The sequence below is a fragment of the Aulonocara stuartgranti genome (genome assembly GCF_965226115.1).
Source record: "Aulonocara stuartgranti genome assembly, chromosome: 19".
In the NCBI taxonomy this organism is placed as follows: Eukaryota; Metazoa; Chordata; class Actinopteri; order Cichliformes; family Cichlidae; genus Aulonocara; species Aulonocara stuartgranti.
In genome coordinates, this window is record NC_138955.1 from 162287 (window position 1) to 181507 (window position 19221).

A 19221-nucleotide genomic window follows, 5' to 3' on the forward strand; every position below is an offset into this window, starting at 1 on the left:
GATAAAAGCTCCTTGTTTTATCCCTGTCAACCGTGGTTTCTTTGGAATTTTCCATAAAATCAAATAAAGAAATAGGCACAACGTTTGGGTAAAGTACCTTAAAAGAAATCCCCTCAAATAAATGAAAAAACAGACAATAAAACAAGGTTTGCTCTGACTTTGGCACAGTGCTGTAACAGCAGGTAATCAGGGCTCTGGAGCTTCTTGCAGTGACGTCACGGTCGCCTTCCGGGTTCCCTCCTCCCCCTCACTGAAATGCAGCTGCGCCATCCACCCTCCTTTGTCTGCTGAGGAAGAGTGCGACGACTTGCAGCGGAGAAGACGCCGGTGGGCCCTTTACTGACTACACCGTTTTCCTTGTTGCATTTTCGTTTTAAAGGGGAGAAGCTTGACGAACTGAGCCGAGCTTCGTTCGTGCGTTATGAGTCAAGCGAATGCTAATAAGAGCAACATAGAGCCCGCCGTAGAGTCAAGCCCAGCAGAGAATAAGATCAAAATGGAAGACACTAAGTACCTCCCGGAGCTCCTGGCGGAAAAGGATAGCCTGGATTCATCGTTCACGCATGCAATGAAACTCATATCTGCAGGTAATGTCGCTATTTGCTTTAACATAAAGGCTAACCCGGGCTAGTTAGCTCGAGTCGGGGCCTGTTTTTTTTTTTTTTTGTCCCTTCTTAGCCGAGTCGAGAGGCCTGAACAATGGCGCATTAAGCACGTGGTTGTTAGCGATGTGGGTCAGGTCGTTGTCCAGTGTGTATTTGAAGCTGTGTAATTAAATCACTTGCTCTCAACGGTTCTGATGGGATTTTAATCGTGTTTACTCATCAGCTAACACCGATACTTAACGACGAACAGCTGCGATTTCGAGGCGACTATTTGCTAACTACAACCCAAATGCATGCAAAGCTTTACCTGCCGTTTCATCTTCGGATGACGCAGGGAATCGTAACCCATATCATCTGAAAAAAAATAGCTTTCGTCTATTATTTGAAATGCATTTGTTCATGAATGTCAGCTTTTTAATCGTGTTTAATTCCTGCAGAGATTGAGAGGATCCAGAAAGGTGAAACCAAGAAAGAGCCTGAGAAGGAAACATACCTGGACCTGTTTGCGACCAAGAATCTGAAGCTCAAGGAGCGTGTCCTCATTCCCACCAAGCAGTACCCTAGGGTATGTCTTTTCCCATTTACATAGCGCCCTAACCACCTAGGCGATTCAATCAGCTGATCTAACAGATTATTAATTGTACTGATTTCTCACACTCTACTTAATTAGTTTTTTTTTTCCCCTTTTGGGGAAGAGGGGTGTCTCTGAGGTGCTGACGTGAATTATGAATTTGTTGCAGGTCAACTTTGTGGGAAAGCTTTTGGGACCTCAGGGTAGCACAATCAAGAGGCTGCAAGAGGACACCGGAGCAAAGATTTCAGTTCTGGGTAAAGGTTCCATGAGGGACAAGAACAAGGTTTGTCTAACGGTTTCCTTTGCTTCTGTCTTATTGCCCTGCATCACTCCTCTGGCTATATTAGTTTTGTGCGCTCATTGTTTTTAGGAGGAAGAATTTAGAAAGGGGGGTGAGGCTAAATATGCTCACCTCGCCATGGAACTGCATGTGTTCATCGAGGTGACGGCACCCATACCAGAAGCGTACCTGCGCATGGCTCACGCCATGGAGGAGGTGAAGAAGTTCCTTATCCCGGTATGTGTGCGGAGAGACATCTTGATGCAAGAATCAAACTTTCTAACAGATCCACTGATTCCTCACTGCTCTGCAGTAATGGTATGCATGTTTGTCTGTTGCCACATGAACAGGAACCTGGTGAGCACGATCCATACATGGATCCACTGTTCCTGAATGGATCCCAGGATGGTTCGAGGGGGCGAGGTGGTCCTCTAGGAAGGGGCAGAGGTGGACCACCTGGTGCTGGAGGACCAAGGTATGCGCTGGAATCTGTGACATAGTGTACTACAATACATGTTGTCTGGTAACACACTTACCTGAAAAGAATGCCTTAACGGGTTGAATATGTGCTTGTTGCAGATGTAAGATTCACACAAACTTAAAATTACAAATGTTTCTCAGTAAACTAAAATGTATCTGCAGAACACTAACGTGGAGTCCGTTTTTTGCATCTGGTTTGGCTAAGTAGGTTAATGGTTCTGATTTAACAGGGGCCGAGGAATGCCACGTGGGGCTCCTCGGGGAGCGATGCGCGGTGGGGCTCCACGCGGAGCACCGGGGCGAGGTGGTGCACCAAGAGGTGCTCCGTCTGGTCGGGGTGGACCTCCTTCTGCTCCTACTAGAGGAGGCTCTGCTCCTCGCTCCAGACCGCCTGCAGCAGGGGCTCCCAGGATGCTCCCCTCGGCAGCCTTGTCTCACCAGCAACACCAGGTTCCACCTTCAGCAACAGGGTCAAAGCCTGATGCTTATGAGGATTATGTAAGTGCTGAATCCTATTTGACAGCATTTTTGGCATGAATGGGAATGGCGCAGATTCATGATGTTGCCTCTTTTCTTTCTGTCTAGCCTGCATATGATGACTCTTATGCAGAGCCGGCATATGAGGGATATGATAATTATTATAGCCAGCCTTCTGCCCCTGCGTAAGTCAAGTTTAATTTATGTAACATGTCTCTTTAATGTGTGTTTTTGTTGTTTTAAATAAATTATACCTAAATTAAAAATTTTAAGTATACCTTCTTAACCCTTGTTGGTGATGTGCCCCCAGGGATACAGAGTATTATGATTATGGACACGGTGAAGCCCAGGATCCATCATATGAGGCCGGTTATGGTAAGTCTTTAAATCACACGTATCTTTATTTTTGCTTTATTGCTTTCAGACTTAGCTGATATTTGCATCCTTTTTTTGGTTTCCTCTGCTTTTCTGTGACTTGTAGCTCAAGATGATTGGGACAACTCGTGGTCCGGTGCCGGGGCTGGAGGCAAGGCCCCTCCATCTAGGCAGGCGAAGGGATCGTACAGAGAGCATCCTTACCCAAGATACTGAACAACTACTGGTAGAGAGTTGCAGTGGCAACTGTCTCCGATTGTAACTCACACTTGACTTTACAAAAGTAATTTCCCTCTCGTTTCCCTTGTTAATGGTTTTATTTAAAACATTCTTTTCTCTTTTTATTTTTAAAACCTAGGACATTTTGTTGGATGTATCCTAGTGCCAGAGGAGCAACATTTTTCTCCCTATTGTTTGTTTCAGTTGCGTAGTTAAGGTCTTAGTGACATAAACAGAACTAACAAAATGACTTTTTTAGTTTCGTTTTTTTGTTAGATATTTGATGGTAAATATTTTTGTTCCTGCACAAACTGTGATTGTGGCGATTAAAATTTTCTCACATAGGCTGCATTTGTTTTGTAAAAAAAAGTCCTTCATGACTGGACAGAAATTATTCATAATGACTCCATTTGTAAATTTATAATAACTTAAACAGATTTAGTTGCAAACTCAAATAGAACCATTTTGATTAAAACGGTCTTATTTGTTTATATTGGATTACAAATCTAGTTATGTGACTTTACTCCCAAAGAGCAAATAAACAAAATATAACTGTAGAAATCCATTTGACAAAGAATAAAGGCCTTTATTTTCTGCCACCCTTTTACAATTGGTATTTTATGAAAAGTCGCTCTATTACTTGCAAAATCATCGCTGATCGACTAATTCTTGTAAAGCTTGAAGGATTAATAACTTACTGTGTACGTAAGACTACAGCCAACTCGGTCTTTTTGTATATAACCTTAGGAAAACTGTGTATGCTTAAGTCGTGCCGTCTCCAAAATGCTTAATGCTTGTGTACCTTTTGACTAAATAGGTAACTAAACACATCCCCAAAAAAACAATGTCTTTCTGCAGTGCGTGTTTCAATAAAGTTTCTAGTTTCTTTTTAATCAACCTAAACATGGTATTTTTGCCTTTGTTGTACCAAAGGATTATCTCCAGTTTGTGAAAATGGTCCTCAGTGGTTTTCAACAATGCTGAATAAGCTGTATGTATACACGTCAACTTTGATTTTTAAAATTCCAAAGCAGTGTTTGGTTTTTTGTTTTGGGTTTGGTTTTTTCTACAAGAAGTCTATCCTCTTCGCCTGTCTTCAAAATTTTATCTAAATGCCACTTGTAATGACACCTTAAAAAAAGGGGGGGGAACTGAAATTAAATAAAGCTCATCGTTCCTTGAGGTAATGTGCTGCCAAATACATGTTTGACTTGAAAGTGATATTAGTGCTTGAACATGTATTGTCATTTAACCTTTAGTTAGTGCATCTCTTCAAGCTCTCAAGAGAGCCGTGCATCTTCAGCCGCTTGAAATAACCGAATTTCAACAGTATTTCAAATCAAGCTTGCAGGGATCTTACTTGACTTTGATGCAAAGTCATGCTGGCTGGTTTTTATAAAAGAAAAAAATCGCAGAGGGAGAGGATTCTAAAAGCCTAAAGATCGCCACAAGAAGGTAAAACTAACCCCAACACTCATTTTAGAATTTTTTTTTTTTTTTTTCTGTGCAAAACATCCAAGTAATGCAAGTCATCCAAAACATCCAAAACATATTTTTAATTACAAAATTATGCTATTAGTAGTCCATTCCAGGCCAAATAAGCCGCATAAAACAATATGGTGTTGATGCAACTCTTGCTCAAATGTTAAAAAGAAACAAAACGAGAATTGCCCATTCATTTCACCTAATACTTATTACCATCTTGATAATTCTATAGATTGTAGATTAAATGAAAATTACTAGTAGCACTCTCAAAGCCGTAAAACTCATTGGTGGAGACGAAAGGGAAAAAAAATGCTTGAGTTGCATGATACTTTTAATATAAAATTAGTTTGCATGGTTTTTACCTGCTGTGTTTGAGTGTTGGCACTTCTGAGTTCCAGATCTCATTTAGTTTTCTCCTCTTAGGTTGTCTGAGAACTGCGTAGGTGCAGTTGATATATTGAACTCCGGCGTTGGCAGACCTTTTAAGGTCAGTTGAATGGAAATTGCCACATAAGTGTTGGCTTTGTTGTTACGTCTGATTAAGTTCTCCTTTCTGTCGTTAGCAGGTCCATTGACGTTCCTGGAAAGGGCAGAGGCCTTGCAGTGTCTCTGAGACTGAGGCGTCTCTCAGGGAGTGAGAGAGAGCTTGACTTTTGTGTAAGATTGCTTTAGCATTGATGGGTGTACGGGCATTAAATGAATGCTCGTTCTTGAATCTGTACAGATTTTACTCTTTTTAACTGCATTTTTATTTAACAATAAAAGAACAAAAAATGACAGATTTCTATTGATGGTGCCTTATTATTCTTTGATGTTAATGAGCTGACAGGATGTTTGTCATTATCTCATGAAGTAAATCAATAAAACTATTTTTAAAGTGAAAGCCATTCATTTTTGTCCCTTTTTTAATTATGAGAATTTAATCTTTGGATATTGGACACACTTTTCTAAACATGTGCAAGACTGAGATTTTTCTTGCAAGATCTAATTTAACATCCATCTACACATGAGTTGTAATGAGGTTTTTGTTTGGCAGGGCACCAGTAACTGTGGAAAAGTAGTCTGTTAATTTAGATTTTTGGCCAAGCAAGCTATAAAATTATACAGAGATGCATTACAGTTATTGCAGACTGATCTGTACAAAGGTTACTTTTATTATCCTGTGCAGAAACAGGGAAGTTAAAGATATGGCTCGCAGGCTAGAAATGGCCAACTAAGTGGTCCAGTGTAGCCCGCTGGATGGCTTAGCATAGCTCTGCAAAAAACTGCGCAGAAGGGAGTACATTTCTGGTGTTTTCCCATACTTTGCATCAGCAACCTTTGCCCTACAACTACTGAAGAAGGAACCGCACACTGTGAGTGTGAGTTTTACGGCAACGCTGGGTTTCTTTTCTTTTATAGAAAGGATCAAATCACTTTTATTGTCACATCACATGTGCAGGTACATTGGTACAGCACATGTGAGTGAAATTCTTGTGTGCGAGCTTCACAAGCAACAGAGTTGTGCAAAATACAATAATGTAAACAAGCAAAATACAAGAATGGCTACATCTGAAACTAATAAATATATGTACAATATATAATAGTATATGCATTTCTGGATGTGTATACTAAATATTTTTCTACGTGTGTGTGTGTACACATATTTTACAAATTAAATAGAGTAAACAATAAATAAAATATATAAAAATATACAGAGTTGAGACATGTGCAAAGCAGTGGCATTACTGTACAGTACGGAGTGCATAATGTTGAAGTTCCAGTAGTGAAGCTGAGGTGTCTATGACGTGTTCAGGTTATTAATATAATTAGAGGGCTCTTTAAAATTAAGAAAAGTAAGAAAAGTACACTAAACCATAAATGGTACAAGTACATCAATAAAGGTAAAATTAACATTTAATTTTTTTCACAATGGACTGTGATGTAAATTATTAGTCAAGAAAAACATACAAAGAAGAGAAACTGTTCACTGGAAAGTATTCATCTTGTGGCCAGCTACTAAGAAATTTCAAAACTGTAAAATGTTAATAAATAATTGAATAAATAAAAAACATACAGCAAATTGTGCAAATATGCAGTGATAAACCACACTGCATCTCATACAACATCTCCTTGATTACGGATCAGAACCAGAGCACCAAAGACTCCAGTCCAGCCAACTGAATGACACAGAGAAATGTGAAAACTGTAACATCAAGGCATAAAATCTGATGTATTTTCATTGGTTTTACAGCCTTCTTACTGACAGAGTCATTGTCTACAGCATGGCATCCTACACCAAAGTAAATAAGTAGTTTTGTACTACATCAAAACACGAAAAACTTGCCATTTCTTAATTGTGTAATATACAAATTCACTTAAAAATGTTTTTAAGGTAGGTGACAGTAGAAAATAGGAAATATTCTGTGCCTTAACATTTTTTTATGATTAAAGGTTAGAGTATTAATTACAGTAATAATTGTATTTTTAATACAATTTATCTAAAGTTGTTATACTCTATATACATATCTATATTATAGTTTGTGCGTACTATATATATTGTATAAGAATTGTATTATTTATTAATTCATTTTATAATTTATTTATATATAATAATACGTAGGGAAATGTTAGATAATATTTACATAGTTAATACGTAAAAATTATATAGAGAAACCTGTGATCGTACACTACCAAGTATAAGGAAACATTAGAGAGGCTTTTCAAAAGGTGCAAAACAGCTCAGAAAATGTTCAGTGGAAAAATCAAGATAGAATTACTGAAATATGTAAAAGAAAAAAAAACAAACAAAAAAAGATTTATCGTACATTAAAAGAAAATGTCTTTACAGTAAAGGAGCAACAATTATATATGGAGGATGTTTTTCAGAGTAGACTATTAGAACATTTTAGACTCCGTGTATCTGAAACATGAACTGAAATGAGTCTTATACCCCTGTGTTAAATCGTCATTTTAATCGATAAAAACGCCTTTCTTTTCTTTCTTGGTTAAATATGAGTGGAATATCCCTTTAAATGACTCTCCTCCCACAGCTCGCTAACATATCCGCTCCGCCGTCTGTCTACGGCTAGTTTCACATCAACAATGAGTGTTTCTGCTGCTGTCAGTGACATACACGCCATTATTTCAATAAATATTCTAAAAATTTATTGTGTTTAGTTCATTATCTCTGCTACAGAGCAGCATCTGACTCAGACATCAGACACTGGTAAGCGTACATTTCCTTGTCTAGCCTGTTTGGTGGGTTAGAAGCTACCTAGCTAGTCAAAGCTACTGCTAGCCTAGGCCTCAGTCTTGATATTTAGGCATGCATGCTCTTGGCGGACAGACTGAGGTCCGTGCCTCATTGTGTAGCTCCACGTTGTGTTCGCCTTGCAGCCCTGTATCTCTAACACACACGGTTTTCTAAACAAATTTCACCCGCGAGTGAAGCAAATGGTGTAGCTATTTAGCTTAGCTTTTAATATCAGCTTCCGCAAAAACTTGCACTTTAGAGCGAGGGATGCTTTTGCAGCTGGTGAAAACTCCTTTGTCATGCATATTTATGATTCACTGGATGTCAGATCTTCATGTTGCAGAGGGGTCTCCTTGCTGTTTGTTTGGGCTCTGTGCACGCCTCGTTTTATTATTTAAGCCATTCACAATGTCAACTTAACTCGTTTTAAGGCAGTACAGTGTGTCTTTCATGATAGATAGATACTACAGACTGGTTTAAGTCACAATAAATATTTAGTATTGGCCAGATATTCTATATGAATCCTCTCGCCTGCTGCATTTGTACGAACAGGTACAAAAACACGGAGAGGACATATCACCAAAACAATTGAAAGAGGTGTGCCGTGGGTGTGTCCACAATGGCTGGTGGAAGGAGAGGAGCGAATCGTACCACGTACTGCAGACCTCCGTTAAGCAGCGATTCAGGCTCAGTTGGCAATGGAAATCACACAACCAGCTCCCCGGTCACAGGGGTGAGATCTCGCACTAGGTAGGTCAAACTCTGACACACTGCGCCCGATCTGTCTGTGTGTGCCTCCTCCGTGGCCTCTTCAGGAACTTCTGTGCCATCTGATCTGTCAGCAGGAACAGCCCAGGGACGTGCATGTCCAGTCCTCCTCTCGCGGCCCAGACTGTGGTTCCTCTGAAACACTGCAAGATCCCAGAGTTGTCCATGGATCAAAATGTGCTGTTCGAGCTCCATCTTTTCTTCTGCCACCTCATTGCGCTCTTTGTGCACTATGTCAACATCTACAAGACTGTGTGGTGGTACCCTGCATCTCACCCTCCCTCACACACATCACTGGTGAGCACTTGGGTGTTCAGTGTTTTGACAAAGAATGTTTCAGCAATTGCTTTGTTGATCAACCTCTGTGTAGGCCAGTAGGCACAGTTTATACAGAATATGTGGAAAATCTCATGGGAGCAAAAATCTATGTTTTTACAGAACTTCCATCTTATTGATTATAACATGCTGGTGTTCACCATCATCATACTAGCAAGGAGGTTAATCGCAGCCATTGTTAAAGAGGTAAGAATTCAGTTATTGGCTTTTGTGTCACTTTACTTTTTATTAATCCAAGGCTCTCAAAAACACCTCATGCAGAAAGACTGTACCCCGTTCTTTTTTTTTTCATACTTATAAGGAAATTTCCAGCTGAAAAGGCCAGATGAAACAGAGACGTAAGAAAGAAATCAGTCTGCACGCAGCTCCACTTCAGTTTAATGATTTTCCCTTTTAAAGATTCTTCTTGTAGTAAAACAGTATCTTCAGATACATGCCTGAAGCACACTTTTAAAAATTTAAGAATTTTAATGGATTCAATTTTTCTGTGCTTGGTTTCTCAGACATCTTTGATCATGTCCTGCTGTGAAAGATTTGACTGTTCTCTTCTCCTCTGCCTCAGGCGTCACAGAGTGGGAAACTCTCTTTCCCTCACTCGATCTTTTTAGTGATGGCGCGGTTCGCAGTGCTAACGCTGACAGGTTGGAGCCTGTGCCGCTCTCTCATTTACCTCTTCAGAACCTATTCTGTCCTCAGCCTGCTCTTCCTCTGCTACCCGTAAGTATAGTATATCAAGGCTTCCTTATTTTACTGAATCCTTGTTGTCTTTCTCACACTGATTGAACAGTTGTTATGTTTTAATGTGGCTTCATTTGTTTTCTTTGTGCTGTGATCAGCTGACCTACATGGCTGTTGGCTCTGAAGGTTACTGCTCTTAGTAGATTCAGCCATCTGCTTTTTAACCACTGTTCCCGCCCACATTAACCCCTGATTAACAGGCCACAAACGCCAGAAGGAATTTTCAGTGCAAATAACTTGTTTTGAGCTATGTTTGCTCCTTCTAACGTTTCACATGTCGTTAACTTATAGATATGAAGCATTTGGACTAAAACTAGCTTTTGTAGTATACACAACTTTTGCCCTCTCTTAAAAGTTGTGTGAACCACATTATGCCAGTGAACATTCACATCTTGTTTCCATGCTCTGTTTGGTGCCCTACTTAAAACACAGCTTTGGTTTGCTGCACATTAATATTTAAATAAAGAAATCCAGTTACAGTGAAGTAGCTCCTATTCTCTTTCATATTTGATAGCGTGGCTTGTTTGCATGTCATTTCAAGAGGCAGATCAAGTTCTGTTTGGTGAACCTCAGAGTGCTTGATTACAGAGCCTTTGGTATACTATGGGTCAAATCTTGATTCATGACTGTGGGTTTTTATTTTTATTTATTTATTTTTTTTGAAAGGAATCATCTAAATCGCAGGTGTCGAACTTCAGGCCTCGAGGGCCGGTGTCCTGCAGGTTTTAGATGTGTCCTTGATCCACCACAGCTGATTTAAATGGCTAAATGACCTCCTCAACATGTCTTGAAGTTCTCCAGAGGCCTGGTAATGAACTAATCAGTTGATTCAGGTGTGTTGACTCAGGGTGAGATCTAAAACCTGCAGGACACCGGCCCTCAATGCCTGGAGTTTGACACCCCTGATCTAAGGAATCATTATGAGCATACTATGCAGGTCCTGCGTTTAAATATGTTGACATGTCCTGTGGAAATATTTTTCCATTGGTGGCTCTAGGAAAATGAGCTAGCAAGAATATGTGCAGATGGTGTGTCATATGCAATATTAAACCATATGTGGTATCATTGGACTCTGAACTAATATGACAAAGATCTGTGACTCTCAGTTTATGCTCTTTACTCTTCTACTACAACCCCAGCTGTAGTCTTGCTATGATCTGTAGAAATTAACTGTAGCCCCTCCCACCCCCACAGATTTGGGATGTATATTCCCTTGTTCCGACTGAGCTGTGACTTCCGACGAGCAGTTCCGCTCTCACCCATCACCAGCATTGGCTCCAAAGAGGTTGGCGGCGTTGGCCGGGGCAGGGATTATCTGACTGTGCTCAAGGAGACATGGAAGCAGCACACCAGCCAGCTGTATGGTGTCCAGGCCATGCCCACTCACGCCTGCTGTCTATCCCCTGACCTAATCCGCAAGGAGGTGGAGTACCTGAAGATGGATTTTAACTGGAGGATGAAGGAGGTGTTGGTCAGCTCAATGCTCAGTGCTTACTATGTGGCATTTGTACCCGTGTGGTTTGTCAAGGTAGGAAACTGTTGGACTTCACTGCAACTTTAATTCAATATGATTTATGAGCTTTTCTCAAAGTTTCTGCATATTTGCCTTCAGAGTACCCAGTATGTGGATAAGCGATGGTCTTGTGAGCTCTTCATCTTGGTGTCAGTCAGTACCTCAGTCATCCTCATGAGGCATTTGCTGCCCCCTCGATATTGTGACCTGCTTCACAAAGCTGCAGCCCACCTCGGGTGCTGGCAAAAAGTAGATCCCTCACTCTGCTCCAACGTCCTCCAACACATGTATGCACTGCTTTTAGTTTATTGCATTTTATGTTCAGTCAGACTAATTTTAGTCAGATTTAAAGCTAACTTTTACCTGGTTTTTTTTGTACACAGATGGACCGAAGAGTACATGTGGCCACAGGGAGTCCTGGTAAAACATAATAAGAATGTATATAAGGCCATGGGCCACTATAATGTTGCAGTCCCATCAGATGTTTCCCATTATCGCTTCTATGTGAGTATACCTAAATGAAGAGGTCTTGTAGAACCAGAACTGGTATCAGATCCTTTACAGAGCTGTGCTCATACTGATCCTCTTTCTTACTCTAGTTCTTCTTCAACAAGCCTTTACGAATATTGAACATACTCATCATCCTCGAAGGTGCCATGATATTCTACCAGCTCTACTCGTTGATATGCTCAGAAAAGTGGCATCAGACGATATCGCTGGCCCTGATTCTCTTCAGCAACTACTACGCCTTCTTCAAGCTCCTCAGAGACAGAATAGTTCTTGGAAAGGCATACTCGTACTCAAACAACTCATCAGACCACAAAGTTAGTTAGACTTAAGTTATTGTTCGTCTCACTCACGTTTGGAACAAGATAAACAAGCCTAAGATCTCTGTATTTTTTCTACAAACGGCATTTTTGTGTCACATTTTTGTTCTGACCTGCCATAATAAAAATAAATATTTTTGTATTACTTTAAACCTTGTTGGATTCTGTTTTATTCTCAGTCCACGCTGCTTACAAAATTTCTTTACAAGTAATAATGATGAATAGCCGTCCCTGTGGATTCCTTCATAATGGGAACTCCATGCAGGAGTGGAATCATCCTACATGCTTTTTCTTTTGGGATTGATTTAAAAATGAAGGATTCATTTGCCGTTTGATGCCTTGGTGTTCGCCAGACTCCAAGCATTAATTTTAGAATTTAAAAACTACAGTTTCTTCTCTTTTTAGAAAATAGAAACACTGATTCACAGGTCCATAAGACCTGTTTCCACTGATTTTCAGTCCAGTTCTTGTTTAATTTTGCAGTTTTCCTTCCTTAACAATGGCCTTTTCTAAGTAGCTTAGAAACCAAAACACCATTCCTTTGAAAATAGTAAGACACAAGAACTGGATTGAAAATGAGTGAAGAAGCAGCTAATGTCCAAAGAAAAGCTTTTAAAGACTTCCAAAAAAACTGGAGAATTATTGCTCAATACCACTTTTAAATTTTTTTTGGGGAAAGTGTGAATCCTTGGGAGCAAAATAAAAAGAAATGATGGTGGCTTGAGCTTTTTGCATAGTACTGTTTGGCCTGTATGTTCCAGCTGGTTGAGCTCAGGCTGAGATGTCCCAATGCCATCGTGCTTCTTCTGTTGCAAGATCCCACATTTCCCTATTTTGTGGCATTGTCAGTTTAATTTACTGAGCAGTAAGAGAAACATTGCATTGCATTCATACAACAACCGAATCTTTTTGTTAACAAACAGACGCATACCACATCCTGCATCCTTTCCTCTGGTTCTGCACACACAGGCAGCTTGGAGTGACAACAAGAAAAAAGGTCCAGCATAAGGACATTACTTCTGCCTGAAATTCAGGTCAACTTATAAGCTTTTTTTTTTCTCAGTCATGTTGCTAGTTTGCATCTAAAATGAAAGTGAGGTGTGTGGACAAGCTATCTTCACAAATTCTTGTGTTTAACATCCGTTGGGAAAGAAATAATAATACTTTTCATACAAAGGCTAAAAATTCTCCTCATCTGTAAACTGAGGAGAAAAAAAAAGCACAAAATCCCCCCTCCCCCAACGGATCAAACTCCCATCCCATCCATCAAAACCCCACGCCCATGGCCACAGGGAAAGTCAAAAAAGCGTGGAAATTCCTTGCTTACATCCTGCATATACTGACACTGCAACACGTCAGTGGTGTTAGCAAAAGATGAACACTGGCGTCCCCGTGTGGCCTTGTTCTGTAGCACCCTCGGAGCCTTAATGGAGCAGTAAGTAGGATGTTTACAAAGAGCCATCCTCAGGCGGTGCACAGCAGCATCCTGCCAGTCAGTAACCTGCGTGAACAGTCGCTCCTCCCCCCGTGGCGCACGGCCGGGTGGACTGGCCCTTTAAGAAGGAATAAAAACGACAGCTGAGCTCCGCACGAGCCAAGCGCGGCATCGACGCTCTTTACCTTTCATCGGTAAAAACACCGGGGCTGTACGGATCGTTCCACTGTATTACATTTCTTTTTAACATCAGGATTCATATGAAGTGGACTTTTAAATCCTAGGAGGAGAAATGCGAGCCGGCGCCCTGTCGGCGTTGCTCTCTGGTGCGTAATTGATTCGGTAAGTCTTATTTGTGTCATCAGCAGATGATGCGTTCCCTTTACGCGTATCCTTTCACGGAACTGAACCCGGTGGCGCAGCGACCCGCAGTCCGCTTAATTGTTCTTTACTCGGGAGAATAATTCTCCCGCTAAAAGCAGAATTTCAGCGCAGAAAGTTGCCATTGTGTATTACCGTAGTGGCCATCTTTGGCTCCTACTTTGAACAGAGGCTGGCGCAGTGTTCACCAGATAACTGCTGTCACAACAGAGATTGCATTCATTGTAATGAGAGAGCGCGATAAATCCAAGGCAAGACCACCATAAAATGTAACTAAGCAACGACAAACACGGACACTGCTGTAACAGTTTCACGACGCTGAAAACCGACACGAGCTCGTGTCTTTTAATGCTAATGCGCCTCTGTAAAAATCATAATTCATAAAATATTTAGACTGAATGCATGTATTGACTGACGCATTAAATTCTAATGGCCTTTAATGTCTTTATCGCACAGTGTTAGTCCATAACGCGCCACAAGAATGGAGAACACAGACTTTCATTGAGCCTTTTGTATAAAAGTTATGTTTATTTCGGATGATAGCGTATTGTTTTATAGGCTCTTGGTGCAATAGAGTACATTTCCTTGTTAAAGTGCGTTCCTTGATTTCTTCATCACTCACGCAGGCTTAGTTTAGTTAGTTAGGTTTAGTTAAAAAATGTACGCCATCCAGTTTAGTTCACACATATTTTCCTAACCTTATTCCACTTTCAATATCTTCAAAGTCTCCAGTTTCACCTTTTTTTTTTTTTTAAACACCAAGGAAGCAAAACCATTAATTATCTATCGAATAAATCCTATACAGGAAATATGTGCCTATATATTTCTTATCAAATTATAAATAGTGGAGGAACTGTTTGTTTTGGATTTTACTGTAATCACCTGGGGATGCTGTTAAGCCAGTTAAAGCTTCCCTAAACATGCAGAGGGGAGCATTCTGGGCTGCAGCACTAATTTTGGCACAATGACAATCCTCCACAGGCTGCTGCTTTTCAAACTTCCTACCGTTGTCGTTTCAGGACTTCCTGCACACCAGCCAGGCTGCACCTCAGGGAGCTTCTCCTAATAGAACTAAGTAAATAACAATGGAAGACAAGCGCAAGAAGCGAAGCCCAAAAGTGTCCCTCCCCCAACCGCCTCCACCGCCCATCAACCCCCGCAAGCTCTCCGTCCTGCCTGCCAGCAAAAGTGCCACCTTCTCCCTCGGCCTGCCGCAGCCTCCCTCCCCCAAGAACAGGGGCAAGTATAAAAGGTCCATAGGCGCACCGGGACAGCCCAAAGACGTGTTCGCAGCGGTCGTTGCTCCACCAAAGATCACCAGGTTTGTGTCTTAATGACCTACCAGGACTGCACCGCTTTGTGGGGCAGACAGCATGTGTATGTTCAGGGATAATGGTGTTTCACAGTCAAAATAAGAAAGAAATGGTTTAATGCATCAGGTTTTCCTCCAAGACCAGCAATAAAATAACTCACTAAGACAACGCTGTGTTTCACCTGCATTTGATGATACAGCAGGATACAGATTTGGTTCGTCCGGGTGTTGTTTTTGTTTTGCTTGTTTTTTAAATGTTGTCATATGTTAACAAAAATAAATAGTTGCAATGTTATCTTGTTGTTTTTCCTGTCAGACCCCACAGGGAGAAGCCCAGGGCCCCCCAGCCAGCAGGGCCCAGTAAAGTAATCCAGTCGTCCCCCCTGCAGCACTCCTTCCTCACAGATGTCTCAGATGTGAGAGAGATGGAGGGAGGCCTACTCAACCTCCTCAATGACTTCCACTCAGGCAAACTGCAAGCTTTTGGTAAGGTAACCTGATAAGATGCCCCCCCCCAGGAGAGTATTCTGTTACTGGCTGAAAATAAAGGCGAGTGAAAAGTGGCTGTGTTACATGAATCAGGCTGAAATCAAATACACGCTGTGCTATTTTTTTACGCCTCTGCTGCCATGGAAATACTTTTGACTTTGATGTAATCACAAGACAAGACACACTGCGCCATCAGATTCAGGTCTGGTTTAACCTGTCTGATTTCCAGGTAAAGTATGCTCCTTTGAGCAGCTCGAACACGTGCGGGAGATGCAGGAAAAGCTGGCACGACTGCACTTCAGCCTTGACAGCCATGTGGAGGAGCTTTCCGAGGACCAGAGGAAATGTGCCTCCGACCACAACCTGGAACACCTGCTCTGCAACGTAAGCATGAATCCCAGTGGCAGCAGCTTTTTAAAGTGGACATGAAACACCACATGTACAGGTATTAAGGCTAGTTTACATCACGGAGCTCTACTCTGAAAAACCGCTATAGATTTAACACCATCTGTAGAGCTGGATTTAAGAAATAAGTGTTTAAAGGTTTTAGAGCACATGTAGCACCATCTTGTGCCTGTACAGAATGTGATCTCACTGGGTTGGCTAGTTGGCCAGAGCCGTTAATTCGGGGTCATGCCAGGTTTCAGAATTCACTGGATCATAAAACCCTTCAAGCAGTTTCATTGTGTGCTGATAACATACAGACTACTTTTTTACCTTCTTACCCTTTAAAAAAAACCCAAAACAAGGTCCACTGGAGTGAATGGAGATTACACAAGTCTTCCACGCAACAGCTGTGGTTCCTGCTAATAGACTTGCATTAATCTGTGTTACCTAACTAGTCTAACATTGTCCCGTTTGATTTTTCCTCATCGGGTCAGGTGTACAGACCAATCAGCTGGCAGAGCCGACGCCCACAGGATGTGAATGGCACTATTTTATGTTATCCTGAAGTGTGATTTAACTCCCAGTATTCACAGAGTTAAGTTTGTCTTTTCCCAGGCACACCTGGGAAGATACTTTCTTACTCCTTCATTTACATTTATTTACATATTTCCTCAGAGGCTCCTGTTTTCATTGGTTAGTATCTATTTTTCCTGTGGACATGCTGATGGATGTTAGGATTTCCAATTGTGCTTTGGTAAGAAACTTAGTTATGTGTATGTTGATAACTGTTTGGCTGTGCTTGGGAACAGAAAGACTTAACCTGATGATAATAACTGGGTTTCAAATCTCACCATAAAGCTCCATAAAATGGTGTCAAGGCTTGTACTCCTTAGTTGAGCTGTAATGTTAGGTGGCTGTACATTTTATAGTGTGTTTTTCCTTTTTTTTGAGCGATATGATTTCTGGAGGGAGACATTCAGATGCTTTTTGTTTGTTTTTTTTTTCCCCCACATGAGAAGGCTGTGACGAAAGGGAAGGTTTGTAGAGCTAATATCTCCACAATTGGGCATCTCAAACAAACAAAAACCTTTTGATAAACGGTACTATAGACTGAAGGAAAATGTGAATTTTTTTTATTTGGACAAACCAATGAATTTAAATCCTGTTACTATAATTTTCCACATGAAATTCAGTTTTGCTGAACTGTTGGCTCGTTTAAAAAGGGAAAAAAAAAAGCTCTCGTACAGTGATGTGCCATCTAAGGATGTCTTGACAGTTTCTATTGTTAGTTTGTTGTGTGGCTCCTACTGTAGTTACCCACGCTATGCTCACTGCGGGAAGCTGCAGTGCTCTGTGACTGAGGTGAGAAAAACCCTTCAACTCATTTACAGACACTGCTGCCAGGAATACTCTCCAGAGTGGATAATTGGGCCTCAGAGCAGATGGGCTATGAAGCAACTTTACTTTGTATCGAAGCTTAACGTTTGCTTCTGGAAACACTGCAGTCGATGATGAGAGCGTAACTCAAATATTGATCTGAAATGCACAGGCTGTTATGTAACATGATCCCACAGTGAGATTACTGCCAGGTACTAGCGCTTCACTTTCTATTTTTGGCTTTGTTTTCAATAACCCTCTCTCCTGTTTGCTCCTTTGTTTCTGCAGCTTGAAGAGCTCAGCACCTCAATGTATCCTTTTCTTAGCTCAAATGCATATTTGTTTATGGGAATTGCCCCGACAGTCCAGGAGCGGATGCTGGATTTGAATGTGTTTTCAGTCCTTCTGTGGTGAATCCTTAATGTGTGCACGTTCAGACAAAAGCTCCACTTGGCTGAGAATCAGGACCTGCCCAAGACATCTGGTCCCTGACAGAATGAGGTGTTCGGGATGGCAACCACACACTTGTCTAACGTGGAATCGATCCAGCTGCCTTAGTAACAGGATGGAAAGATCAACGGGAGGAGGGGCTCGTTTTTTCCATTTGGTCAGTGAAGCTGAGGGAACAAAGCAAGGACTCGAGAGCAGCAGAGCATTAACTGAACACTGTCAAAAACACGAACCGCTCTCATTCATAACACAAAAGGAACTTGATGGTTAACTGATCAGGAATCTGTGAGAATATCCTGTATGTTAACTTTCCCTTGGCTTTAGTTTTTAGTTACATAATTTTAAGAAAGAAGTCAATCCAGGTGAGTGAACTCATTGGCTCTGTTTTTTTTCATGCCAAAAAGCACATTTAACGAGACTTCGAAATATTTATACTGTTTCTTTTGTTGTATGTATATGCCTAATCTGTGACATATTCCATCTAACTGTATGCATCCATAAGCAAAGGTAAGGAATCTGCACATTCAAGTAGCAAACGCATTCGGCCCTTTTGACAGCACCACTGTGGCTAGCTCTGAAGTTTAAAGGGAGTTTTGCTCTTATTCTGAAAGCACTCCCTCATTTTTATATCTTTGCTAAAGGTTTGCTATTGGAAAACACTGGACGTGGAAAACTAAATGTTTATTTTCTGTGTATATTGCTGATATCAAGTTTGAATTATGTGCAGTTTAGTTGCTGTATTGGACAGGATTACCTTTAGGTTTTCTTTTTTCTTTAAAAAAAATAAAATTAAAACAACAGTAGCAGCATCCCTCCAAGCACAAGCTAGTTCACCCTGCTGCTGAAATGCTAGAAAATCACGTACCATTAAATGAAGGTCAAACAGTAGCTTGTTCAGTCTTACAAGGACCGCACATGCGTAGTGTTTTGCAGCTAGCATACATTTCTAAACAGTGCTATTTCAAAATGGCAGCTACTTTGATATAAAGGTTCGGTGATTATGATTTGTGTTTTATTAAATTACAAACCCAAGAGTGTACTTTGGATGTCATGTTTAATCATGACCATAGAATTACAGAGATATTAGTGTTCACTGTTAAACATGAGAGCATTTTTGAAGCAACGCTCCCCCCTTTTTTGTTTTTTTCCCCCCAAAATCGTGTGCTAAGCCTACCTCTTTTCAAGCCTTTGATCAGTCCTCTTTCAAGGATTCTTCACAGCCAGACATTTGTTTTGTTTTTTACAAATGAAGTGTAGTCATCAGAAGGCTAGTTATGGTTAGCTTTTACTAAGAATGTCATGAATGAAGCATAAGGAATTAAAAAAGAACACCTGAAGCTTGTGTTTCCAGTAACTCCGCCTATTAATAAAGCTATATTAGATTACCTAAGATTAATAATGTGTGTTTAATGGACAGAAGTCATCCTTCAATTTTTAAAATGATCCATGTTTGTGATTAGCAAGTTAATCCTTCCACC

At 40.8% G+C, this 19221-nt stretch overlaps 4 protein-coding genes across 10 annotated transcripts in view; all 4 read left to right on the forward strand.

Moving 5' to 3' along the window:
- Positions 1 to 6868, forward strand: part of LOC309695397 (uncharacterized protein) — a 62236-nt gene extending 55368 nt beyond the window's left edge. The window contains exon 10 of the mRNA XM_082516015.1: positions 6231 to 6868. The gene's annotated coding sequence lies outside the window, so the exon portion shown is untranslated. The remainder of the gene's footprint in view (positions 1 to 6230) is intronic.
- khdrbs1a (KH domain containing, RNA binding, signal transduction associated 1a) lies at positions 225 to 5274 on the forward strand. Of its 4 annotated transcripts, none has more exons than XM_082516023.1 (11): positions 225 to 587; positions 1043 to 1170; positions 1346 to 1462; positions 1550 to 1696; positions 1810 to 1934; positions 2170 to 2437; positions 2525 to 2601; positions 2727 to 2791; positions 2898 to 3074; positions 4919 to 4982; positions 5059 to 5274. In XM_082516023.1, exons 1-9 carry the CDS (start codon positions 422 to 424, stop codon positions 3005 to 3007), a joined length of 1203 nt encoding a protein of 400 aa, XP_082372149.1. In that variant the 5' UTR covers positions 225 to 421; the 3' UTR covers positions 3008 to 3074; positions 4919 to 4982; positions 5059 to 5274. The 4 variants fall into 4 exon arrangements, with proteins under 4 accessions (XP_082372149.1, XP_082372148.1, XP_082372147.1 ...); XM_082516022.1 differs by having other exon boundaries at positions 5062 to 5274; XM_082516021.1 differs by having other exon boundaries at positions 2898 to 4982.
- A 639-nt stretch (positions 6869 to 7507) lies between the features above and the next one.
- On the forward strand, positions 7508 to 12064 carry tmem39b (transmembrane protein 39B). Of its 2 annotated transcripts, none has more exons than XM_082516005.1 (9): positions 7508 to 7703; positions 8283 to 8480; positions 8576 to 8795; positions 8937 to 9020; positions 9397 to 9551; positions 10767 to 11100; positions 11185 to 11372; positions 11469 to 11589; positions 11685 to 12064. In XM_082516005.1, exons 2-9 carry the CDS (start codon positions 8350 to 8352, stop codon positions 11916 to 11918), a joined length of 1467 nt encoding a protein of 488 aa, XP_082372131.1. In that variant the 5' UTR covers positions 7508 to 7703; positions 8283 to 8349; the 3' UTR covers positions 11919 to 12064. The 2 variants fall into 2 exon arrangements, with proteins under 2 accessions (XP_082372131.1, XP_082372130.1); XM_082516004.1 differs by having other exon boundaries at positions 7509 to 7703; positions 8573 to 8795.
- Positions 12065 to 12873: 809 nt separating this feature from the next.
- Positions 12874 to 19133, forward strand: ccdc28b (coiled-coil domain containing 28B). Of its 3 annotated transcripts, none has more exons than XM_082516034.1 (6): positions 12874 to 13689; positions 14748 to 15049; positions 15357 to 15526; positions 15759 to 15974; positions 17582 to 17604; positions 17731 to 19133. In XM_082516034.1, exons 2-4 carry the CDS (start codon positions 14814 to 14816, stop codon positions 15956 to 15958), a joined length of 606 nt encoding a protein of 201 aa, XP_082372160.1. In that variant the 5' UTR covers positions 12874 to 13689; positions 14748 to 14813; the 3' UTR covers positions 15959 to 15974; positions 17582 to 17604; positions 17731 to 19133. The 3 variants fall into 3 exon arrangements, with proteins under 3 accessions (XP_082372160.1, XP_082372159.1, XP_082372158.1); XM_082516033.1 differs by having other exon boundaries at positions 13399 to 13673; positions 15759 to 15913; XM_082516032.1 differs by having other exon boundaries at positions 13423 to 13689; positions 15759 to 15913.
- Positions 19134 to 19221: the final 88 nt, after the last annotated feature.